This window comes from Cebus imitator, unplaced genomic scaffold (genome assembly GCF_001604975.1).
Source record: "Cebus imitator isolate Cc_AM_T3 unplaced genomic scaffold, Cebus_imitator-1.0 Scaffold26, whole genome shotgun sequence".
NCBI lineage: Eukaryota > Metazoa > Chordata > Mammalia > Primates > Cebidae > Cebus > Cebus imitator.
In genome coordinates, this window is record NW_016107341.1 from 9,823,975 (window position 1) to 9,835,484 (window position 11,510).

Sequence of the window (11,510 nt, forward strand, 5' to 3'; positions counted from 1 at the left end):
TATAACCCAGCAATAGTCGTGGCAGTGCTGCTGAATTTGCAGTTTTTCATATCATGACCAGAATTTTGGAAGCTACAAACAGTTTGTTTTTACCTCTGCCTCCTGGTAAGTGTTGGCTCTTTTGTCCTTTGGTGTAATAAATTTATTTCTTCTTCATATGGGCCCTTGTCCTTGGTACATTTTAAGTGTGATGATGAGACTTGTATATGAGAAATTGTGTGTCTGGTATCGCTGTGAGTGATGGGCCCTTAGGTTGGTCTCTGCTGACCAGAGCTCCTGTGACTACTAAACTATGTTGTAGCTTATTACTAACTTTAGGGAACCTATGCTTAACAGCATGCAGCTTTCTAGGATAATCTGAACCAGCAGAACTAATTTATAGAACTCTATCTCTGATGTCTCCAGGCCTAGTTTATCTGATTGAGATATCTGAAGGTGAACACTAGGAAGTGGGTCTGGCTCAATGCCAAGAATTGAACTGATTCTTAGGCATTTGGAAGGTAAAAATTTCCCCTTAGAATTTTTAAATAGGATCAAGTCAGGCCACAAAACACCCTTGGGAGATGTATATGCATTCATTCATTTAATTGGTCATGTGTTCATTTAGTCAACAAACATTTGTTGAGCAACTATGACATGAGAGGTAATGTGCTAGAAATTAGAGCACAAAGATTAGGAAGAGACTAGGGATATACATAGAAATCAGTATCCATTATGAGAAATAAGCCCATTAGCTATAAACTATGTTGTGCTCATGAGTTCAGTTTTTAATTGTGTAACAACATTTAACATGAGACCTACCCTCTTAACAAATTTTTAAATGCACAATACAGTATTGTTAAATATAGATACAATGTTGTAGAGCAGATCTTTAGAGCTTACTCATCTTTGACAGCTGAAACTTTTTACCTGTTGAACAGCAATTCCCTGTCCTCCTATTCCCCAGCTACTTGGCAAGCACTGTTCTACCCTCTGTATCTAAGAGTCTGACTACTTTAGATATGTAAATGGAATCATGCAGTATTTGCCCTTCTGTGACTGGCTTTCTTCACTGAGCATAAAGACCTGCAGCTTCATCCATGTTGTCACATGGAGCAGGATTTCATTTTTTAAGGCTGAGTAATATAGTCCATTGTATATTCTACATTTTCTTCATCTGTCAGTGGACATTTAGGTTGTTTCCCTATCTTGGCTATTGTGAATAATGTGATAACCATGGGAGTATATACATATGTCTTCAGGATCCCGATTTCAATTCTTATGGATATTTACCCAGAAATGAGATTATTGGATCATATATTATTTTTTTTGAATTTTTTTGAGGAACCTCTGTACCATTTGCCACAGTGGCGATACCACTTTATGTTCCCACCAATAGTGTATAAGAGTCCGATTTCTCCACATTCTTGACAACACTTAGATTGTGGGTTTTTGCTAATAGCCAATCTGAGAGATGTGAGGTGACATCTCACTGCGGTTTTGATTTGCATTTCCCCGATGATTAGTGACGTTGAGCATATTTTCATTTAAGTGTTGGCCATTTGTCTGTAATCTTTGGAGAAATGTCTGTTCAAGTCCCTTGCTCATTTTTTAATCCAGTTGTTTCCTTGCTATTGAGGTTTGAGTTCTTTATATGTTTTAGAAATTAACTCCTTATTAGATATATGGTTTGCAAACAATTTTTTGTCATCCTGTAGGTTTTGCCTTTACTTTCTGGATTGTTTCCCTTGCTGTGCGAAAACCTTTTTGTTTGGTGTAGTCCCACTTACATATTTTTGCTTTCATTGTTTGTGCTTTGGACGTCATATTCAAGGAATCATTGCCAAGACCAATGTCAAGAAGATTTACCTCTATGTTTCTTCTAGGGGGTTTCTCAGTTTTGGGTCTTATGTTTAACATTATAATGCATTTTGAGTTGAATTTTGTTTATGGTTAAGATAAAGGTCGCATTTCATTCTTTTGCATGTGGACAGTCAGCTTTTCCAACACCATTTATCAGAGATGTGATCCTTTCCCCATTATGTGTTCTTGGTGCTTTTGAAGATTAGCTACCTGTATATGAATGGTGGGTGTATTATTGCATATAAGTTCTAATGAATGTTAAACTTTGATTGCTGTAATTACATATCAGCTGATTTTTAGTTACTTCATATATATCCATCCATTCATCATTAGTTCATTCATTTTAGGCCAACGTATATATGATAACCATTTTGTGCCAGGTACTGTTCAAAGTACACACAAATTTGCAAACTTAATTTTCATAACATTCATAACTGGTAGAAACTTGAATTGGACTGCATTAAAAAGTCAGTAGCCCACCATTTTTTAGCCAGCAAAAATGGCACATGTAGTTCAACTTAACATCATTCCCATTTTATAGATGGTGAAACTGAGGCCGGAAAGATTAAGTAATTTGCCTAAAGTCACATGGCTATTAAGTGACAGGGCTGATATTCTAATCCAGGCAGTCTGACTCCAAAATCCATGCTGCTTCTTGAATTTTATATTGCCGTTGAATTAGTTGATGTTGAAACATGGGCTATTTATGGGCCTAAAGAATCCCTACAGCGTATGCTTTTCTGTATTTATGATATATCTGATACGATTTGGAATCCTTCTTTCTTCCTCCATCCATCACCTTATTTAATGTCTCTCTGTAGCGGCAGTACAAAAGGAGTTGAAAGTGACCATTCATGAGGGGAATGGATCATTTAAAATTATCCCAGTGGAATATGAGTTATAAGGTATACCCTAGAAAGAGTGAAGGATTTTAGGAAAACTACTTTTGCGGCTTAAATTCTTAATTGTTGTAAACACAAAAATATTGGTAGGGAAATCGATGGACAGTTTCAGATTTGTTCATTATGGATATTCAAGCTCCTTTTGAAAATAAATGAAACTGACTTACTGCGGACATTTTTATGCCTGGAGATCATAAAATCCACTTCCTACCCAGCTCACATTCCTTCACAGGGATAAGGAAGGAAAACATAGAAAAATGTTATCCATAGTGATCGAGAATTATTGTAAGTAGACCTAGGGTTCATGTCTGTGGATCAGGTAAGGAAAAGCTGTTTCTCTCTCCTTTGCTCTTAAATATTTATTTCCATTATGTGACATGGAAATATAGGGGGGAAGTGACACTGGATCATGTGTGTGCATGTGCATGCCTGTGTGTATGAATTCAGGGTGTTTCTACATGCACATGTGTAAGTGTGCTTGCTTTCCAGGCCTATTGGACTAATGAGGACTATTTGAGTTACAAGTGTCAGAGGCTTGTAACGTGAATTGGTTAAAGTTAAGAGGACCACAAGAAGGATGTCATAGTTTAGATCTAGGGCATTTGCTTTTAAAAAAAGGAACTGTATTGCACTTGCTGGCTAGAGGAGGCCAGGAGCCCTGGAAGATGAGGACTAAAGTTGGGTGGAGCTGATGACTAATAATAGCCAATTTGCTCTGTTGCTCAGAGCTGACGTACAGAGGCCAAGAACGGGTCCCTGAACTTGAGACTGTGCCCTGGGGATAGAGGATGAAGAGTCATCAGGGATCTTTAGGATATGAGCACAGGGCTGGAGAGGGAAATTTGAATCCAGAAAATTAATAGGATCAATAATCTAGTGTAAACTTTTCTTCAGAAATAATTTTATAACTTTGTTTTACTAAGAGGGTTTTGTGAAGAATTTCTAAATCCATTTGAAAAATCTTGTTGTTAATTAACTAGTAAAATAGTGGAGTTTTTTTGGACTCAGGGAAGCTAGTGCACTCATCCTGTTGTCAGCCCATTAACACATGCTTGTGGGCAGAGCCTGTACTTCATCTGACCCTTGATGTTACAAGGACCTAGGACTGTGCCCCACGGCTTGTGATTCATGTGTTTAGAGAAAATCCCATGATTTCTTTGAATCCAAGCCCTGCTCATTGGGCTTCATCCTTCTGTCATGTATCTTCCCAAAAGTAGGCTATGATTCTTCTGTCATTCCCACATTCAATCAGTTGCAAAGCCTGTACATGTTACTGGGTCTCCTTGATTCAGTGCCTCCATTACCTCTTATCCATGTTCAGGCAATAGCTTCTCTATAGTTCTTCATACCTCTGTAGCAAATTGCTACCCCAGCTCATTCTTTGCCTGTTGCCATATTAATGTCCCAATGATAAATCTTCTTTCTGTCGTGCTTAAAAACTTTTATTGCCTCCCCAAAGTCTCTCAAGTTAATAGATTCCTGTCATTAAGCATTCAAGCCCTGTCACCAGCACTCATAGCATACAGCTAGTCACATTTTAAAAAATGTATATTTATTTTTTTAATTGTCTGCCTCCCCGACCAGACTGCAAGGTGTACAGAAGCAGCAATTGTGCCTATTTTGCTTATTTTTGTACTTCTAACCCCTTGCCAGGTGTGTGGAAGGGATGTGCTGAGTAAATTAGCATTTCCAACCTTACCTCTTAATCATTCTCCTCTAATATGATTCCAACCCAGCTAGATCATTTACTGTTTTCTGAATGTGCCCTATACTTTCTCATCTTTGGGCCTCTGTTCATGTTCTATTAACACAGCTGTGATGGTATGGTTAAAAGCCTGTGCTATGATCATACGATTGACGCAAATTTCAGTCTACAACTTACAGTTTATATGATCCTGGGCAACTTTCTTAGCTTCTGTGAATCTTGGCTTTTGGCTTTTCCATTTATGAAACAGGAATCTGGTAATTCCCACCCCCTAGTTTTGTATGAGGATCAAATGAGCCAGTACACAGATTGAAAGCCTTAGTACATGTCCAGTATAGGTCACTATTGTCACATTGCATGCTAGGCTCTTCACAGACCTGGCTCTAGTTCTCAAAGGAATATGGGAACTGGAGAGTATCCTGTGGGAAAGGTACTGGGGGTTTCATTTTAGAGATGAAGCAATGGAGGCTCAGAAAGGCTGAGCTGCCTGCAGCTGGTAAGTAATACAGCAGGATTCTGGCCTAGGGCTGCTCATGCCAAACCTGGTTTTTTCTACCGTCCTCACTCATAAGAATTGTATTTATCCTTTGAAACTCCCCACAAATGCCATCACTTCCAAAAGAGCTGTTCTGATTCTCTCCTGGTCTGATACCGTCTCTCATGCATGCTGTTTTTGTCTTTTTGTCAGTAGTAGTACACTTAGAAATCAGGGTCTGTGTGGGTAGCTCTGCCCATGAGACAGGCTTGAGAGAGTGCCTACCTCTCAACTGAATTCCTATAAATTTACTATTTGGCCATATTGTTTTAATTATTTCTTTTCTATACTTTAGTCCAAGTAGACCCTAAAAGCCTTTCTCTATACTCAGAGATCAGCCATATGAACTAATTCCCTTCTGGTCCAAATTTGTTTCCCTTCAGCAAAATGGTCCTCATCCCAACAACCTTTTAGTCTGGACCTATAAAGTCTGAAGTGCTTCTGTACTCTTTTGCTATCTTACTGTAGAATCACAAACATAACCTCTAAAACCATTTTTCATTGAGCAGACCTTGCTCTCTTTTTGCATAGGAAGGGACCCAAGAAGGGAATATACACTTACTGGAAACTTACTATAGACCCAGCACGATATTTAGTTATGAATAATACAGAGAAGGAAACTTGGACCTTGTTTTCAAGAAATTTAGTTGGTTCCAGGCACCAAGCACTGAACTGAGTGCTTTATTAACATGATCTAATCCATTCCCTGGGGGCTGCTGGAGATGTTGGCTGACTGCATTTACCCTCCGGATCTCTCATCCTAGGTTTTCATACTCTGCACACCATCCTCGGGGTCCACTGTCTCCCTTTGCACAACCTGCTGCATTGCATTGACAGTGGAGTGTTGCTTCTCACTGAAACAGCGGTCACAAGGCTCATGAAAGGTAAGAGGCCCTGAGTTTGCCAGAGTGTTAGTTCCAGTCTGCGCATCACCAAGGCTAGCTTCTTGGGTGTGCAACCTGTGTGGTCACAAAGAGCCCGACTACACTCAGAGGAATCTCCTGCTCAGTTTAATGCTGTATTACATCTTGAAATTCTTGGTAATATTTGAACAAGGGCTTGCTCATGTTTATTTTGTGTTGAGCCTCACAGATTATACAAGCTGGTCCTGTGAGCACAATCCATTCCCTGTAATCATCCTTTGGGCCAATTTAAAGTGTCTTAGCCCTTCAAGGGGTCCCAAGGGACTTTTCAATCAACATACAACTATTAGATTCCTTTTCTGTGCAAGAGGGCACTTGAGGCTAGGAGTCTCCACAGGTTCATTTCTCAAGACTTTCAGCTGATTAACTCTTTCATCTCAAGGTTAGATTAGAAATGCAAGAAAATTGTAGAGAGAAGCAATGTTTATATGAATTTGAACTTGTTTGTAGTATAATCATTCATATTATTCAATTATGATATTTTCAGATGATTTTTCTTAATATATGAAAGCATTTGTCATTCCTCAAGGTACCTTCTGTTGTTAGTCAATAAAATTGCTTTGCACCTGGCAGCCTGTTATAGAAAAATCTATTTTTATTCAGAGAGTCACAGAGTAAAATTTCCAAAATACTGTTAGATTAGCTTGAGGCTACAAAGTTGGGGTATATATTGTGTCAAGATGAACCACTCAACTATTAATGTTAACTTGCTGAAGTATCAAAATGGGTATTTGTTTAATTTGCCAATCTCTAACTTTCTTGCAGATCTGGACAATACAGAGAAAAATGAAAAATTGAAATTCAGTATCATTGTGCGGCTTCCTCCGGTAATTCTGAATTAGATTTTAGTTTTTCCCTAAGCTTTGGCATGACCTTCCTTCAATTCCTTCTTGCAAGAAGAGCATTTACTTACTTTGGGTTAAAGTCAATTGAATCATTTCACTTTTCAATGCTTCCAAGGAATCCCACTCGTCCCCAGCACTCTGTCAGCTGGTTCCCACTGGGCCTACAAAGCACTTGCTCCTCTGGCTCTGCACTGCCTTGGCACAGTCCAGTGAGAACATTAAGCCATTTTCGCTTCTTAGGAAACCACACTAATATTTACATCTGAGTCTGAGAGGAGGGAGAGGGGAAACATGCTGTTGGCATTTAAACAGATATATTTGAATCAGGTGAGGAAAGAAGATTCTAGAACTGTATTTCCCCTTACTGCCTTTCTACCATAGTAGAAAAACATTCCTAGGTCAAAGGAAGAATGAGAAACACAAAGGGAAAGAGCTTTAAAGGCATTCATTTTGTGTGTGTGTGTGTGTGTGTGTGTGTGTGTGTGTAAATATTAACTCTCAGAGTCAGAGATACTATGAAAATATGAAATTCCACAGCAAGGTCTTCCAAGCCTCTAACTCTGCAAATTTCCTGACCTGAATAGTCTCAGCCAGCTCCATCTGCTGTTTACACGCCTTGCTCATTTGCACCTCTGGCATGGTCCTCTCACCACGGAGATCTTGTTGCCTTTCTGGACCTAATCACCCTGCTCTGTGATAGCCCTTCCCCGCCTCACAGGCTTACTGAAGCGAAGGCAAGAATAGAAAACAAAGCATATTTTCCATAGCTAGATCTCTCTGGGGAACATTGCTGAATATTTAGTTTGGGCTCCCAATTTGATTATTTCCTCAACACTCTTAGGGAAGTGAAATTTTCTAGGCAAGACAATGGCAGAGAAGTTGATATAAACATGCCTCCACCCTTTAGTTTCCTGTGAAAACATCACGGAGTTTGCATGCCCATCTCCGGTTTTGAAGAGCAGTGGATAAACTCCATTTCGGTAAAAGGGTTTGGCAACATCAATGTATAAACCACTTTCCTCATTGTAGCATTTGAGGGAGTATTTGCTCCTAGAAACTTCATAGGAACATGGATGGCATTTCTCCAAGGGTCCTTAAGTGCCTGTCTTTTAGACTAACCAGTTACGTTGGAATACTTTCAAAATTATGAATAGATACAAGGTATGCTTACTTAATGCAGTATTCAGTATATTCTCTACATATTTTTCAATTTGCATAATAGCTTATTGGTCAGAAGATCTGTAGACTTTGGGATCATCCTATGAGTTCTAACATCATTTCACGGAACCATGTGATGCGACTGCTTCAGAACTATAAGAAACAGGTGAGTTTCTCTGAAAGCACAGCCAACTAAATGTTTTTTAGGATCCTATTTGCCCATGACAACATATCTATATGGACAAAAATTATAATTCTTACACTTTATTATAAAACTGTGCTTATTGTGGAGAACCGGCTTAAACCAGAAGTGGTTTCCCTTTTAGCCTCGGAATTCTATGATTGACAAGTCATCGTTCAGTTTAGAATTTCTGCCTCTCAACTACTTCATTGAAATTCTAACAGATATAGAGTCCACCAATCAAGGTAATTTACTCCACTGTTCTCAGGGTCCTCCCACTTTTCTCTTGACATCAGTCCTTCCCTATTCACTTCTGTGAACTGTTTTCTTTCCAAAATTCTTTTAACATACAAGTAGGTCCTTATAGGAATTGGTTTACATTAGCAGCACACAGTTTACTACCTAAATTACCAAATAATCACCTCTGAAGTTTTAAAAGAGTTAAGAGGTTTAAAGCCCATTTGGGTGATGCACATGTTCTTGGTGCTGAAATTTAATCTTAAGAACACATTTTCAAAAAAAATCATTTTACTAAAATATAATTAAGATTTTAATGAGCTGTGAGTACAAAGTTATAAATGTTTCATGGCTTGGTAGTAACCCTTCTTCCCTGCCCCCTATTTTTTTTCCAGCCCTATATCCTGTTGAACGACATGACAATGTGGATGCAGAATTTGTAGAGGAAGCAGCTCTGAAACACACCACAATGCTTTTAGGCTTATGAAAAAGAAAACGCAATTGGATCTGCTGCTGCTATTTAATCTTGCTCATTAACCTTACTCCTGTAGAGAATTCTTTAGCAATATTTAAAATTGGTAACAAAAATAAGAAATTATTTAGCCATCTGATTTTCAGTTTGGTACTTGTTGAGACAGAACTGTAACTGCTGTACCACATTTCAATTTTGAATAGCCATTGAGCAATCAAGTGTAGAGAAATGATAAATGGCCTAAGCAGACATACAGTGGCATCAATGATGCTCTTCCTAGTAGCTTAAGAGGCTACAAGCTAGTTTCTGTTGCACTCTGAAATAAAATACGCTTTAAAAAAAGCTAGATGTGTCATTGAAATAAGCAGAAAAATTAAATGTTGCGTAAGAACACTATTTGGAAAGAGGTTCCTTTTAATAACTGAATTTGTACTAAATAAATTTGCCATGTCCAGCACAGAATAATTTGTACGTAGTATTTACAGCAGGATTTGTCTTTGTGTATTCAGATGAAATGTATTTAATTTTTTTATATTTATAGAAGTTTGATTTATGAATATTTTGTCATTAAAAAACCTGAAAACAAAGTTTTGGCCTGACTTTCCCTGTTTTTTGAATGTAGTCGTCTTTTTATGAAAGCCAAGAATCATGACTCAATGAACATTTTTTTTTTTTTTTTTTTTTTGCTTCTCTATAGTGATTTCATTCTGACCCATAAAATAAGAGTTGCAGCCCAATGGCAGCCCACAACCCTTTGCTTTTCTGTCTTCAGCCTGAACTCATGAGATTTTAATGATTATAGATATCATTAGCTGGTATGATCATTCAACTTCCTGTCTAAAATCAATCATCATTGTGTTCTAAAAATTGTCCTCTCTTTCTTACAGAATTACACCCCCCACCTTTTTTTTGAGACAGAGTCTTGCTCTTTCGACAGGCTGGAGTGCAGTGGTGCAATCTCAGCTCACTGCAACCTCTGCCTCCCGGGTTCAAGCAATTCCCCTGCCTCAGCCTCCCGAGTAGCTGGGACTACAGGATTGTGCCACCATACCCAGCTAATTTTTGTATTTTTAGTAGAGACGACGGGGTTTCACCATGTTGGCCAGGATGGCCTCAATCCCTTGACCTCGTGATCCGCCCGCCTCGTCCTCCCAAAGTGCTGGGATTACAGGCGTGAGCCACCACACCCGGCTATAGAATTAAGCCTTTTTGGTCAAATACTGCATGGCCATCAATACTCAAAATCTTGGAGCCAAATCAATGCAATGCTGATTCTTTCTCTCGATAAGGTCATTATCTTTCAATCCCTAATTTCATTCATTTATTTGCATACCTGGATTGTTTTAGTTGCTCCCTAAGGTCTAAATTTATCTGAAACATACTTGAGATAAACACTAGTTTGATCTGGTCACTCTGCTCATAATCCTTCAATAACTTGCCATTCATTGTAGGATAAAATTCAAACTCCTTGACATTAGCAGTTCACTATTCACTACCTAAATTACCAGATAATCACCTCTGAAGTCCCAAAGTCCTGCTCTGTATGATATGAACATTTTCTTCCAGCCAGGCCAGTTATCTGGGCCTTGAACACAATTCTTGTCTTAGTTCCAAGCCTTTGTTAGGTTATTTCCCACCTAAGACCCAGATTCCCTCTTGTCTCTCAAAATCTTATTCATGCTTAAGGGTCAGATAAACAGTTCTGTCATCCAGGCCATTCTAGCATATGGTGCCATCTTCCTTCTGAGCCAGTAGCATGCATTGTAATATTTATGCATCCCTCCCTTTGTGATATTTTTCCATTCTTAGGTTGTTCAAACTTCCTATGTGTGTATTTTTGAATCCCTAATGAGGTTACTGATTCCTACAGTACGGCAACTGTGTTTAAGTATGCAATATTATTATCAAAGGCACTCCCTAGTAATTACTTTATAATGACTCACCATGCCATCAGGTTAGATTTAGGACTGATAGAGTTTTGAACCTGGCAGGATTGGGACTTTGAACAGATGTTTAGTAAAATAAAGGGATAGAATATTTCTCACTCCCAGAGTTGGGAAATAAAATTCCTAACAGCTATCAGTAGGAAATAAAGATACTTTGACCCCCTTCCCTCCAGAAACACCCCTGGTCCAGCTAAATAGGCAGCAATGTCATGGGCTTGAGAAATAGTCCTGTGCCCACCCCTGGCAAATATACCCCCAAGCTGGCTGAGCAGCTGTGTACCCACGAACTGGACCTGAGAAACAGCCCCATGGACTACCTCTAATACACATGATCCCAGGCTAGCTGAGAAACCTTGCACCCACATCCTGGGCTTGAGAAGGAGCTCAATGGTTTGCCCCCAGGCTGGCTGAGGAGGTATGTGCCTGTGTCCTTAGCCAGAGAAACAGTCCCATGGAATCACCCTCAGCACATACCCAGGCCAGCTGAGATGCTGTGTGACCATGTCCCAGGCCTGAGAAACAGCACTGTGAGTTGGCCCTACCCAACATGCCTCCAGGCCAGCTGAGCGGCTGTAGGTCTGCATACCATGCCTGAAAAACAGCCCCATGAGCTACACCTTGTAGGCACACATCCAGGCCTGCCAAGCAGACTTGTACCTGTGCCCTAGGCCTGATAAACAGCCCTGTGGGCCACTCTCAGCAAATGTGCCCCCAGGCCAACTATACAGCCTTGTGCCTGCATTCTAGTTCTGAGAAACAGCCCC

At 39.5% G+C, this 11,510-nt stretch overlaps 1 protein-coding gene across 1 annotated transcript in view; it reads left to right on the forward strand.

Annotated features, from left to right (window-relative positions):
- LOC108300306 (gamma-secretase activating protein) overlaps positions 1-9,387 on the forward strand; it is a 106,285-nt gene extending 96,898 nt beyond the window's left edge. The window contains exons 27-32 of the mRNA XM_017523065.2: positions 11-105; positions 5,749-5,868; positions 6,673-6,734; positions 7,975-8,076; positions 8,237-8,336; positions 8,724-9,387. Of these exons, the coding sequence (XP_017378554.1) occupies positions 11-105; positions 5,749-5,868; positions 6,673-6,734; positions 7,975-8,076; positions 8,237-8,336; positions 8,724-8,815 (571 nt within the window). The 3' untranslated portion in view covers positions 8,816-9,387. The remainder of the gene's footprint in view (positions 1-10; positions 106-5,748; positions 5,869-6,672; positions 6,735-7,974; positions 8,077-8,236; positions 8,337-8,723) is intronic.
- Positions 9,388-11,510: the final 2,123 nt, after the last annotated feature.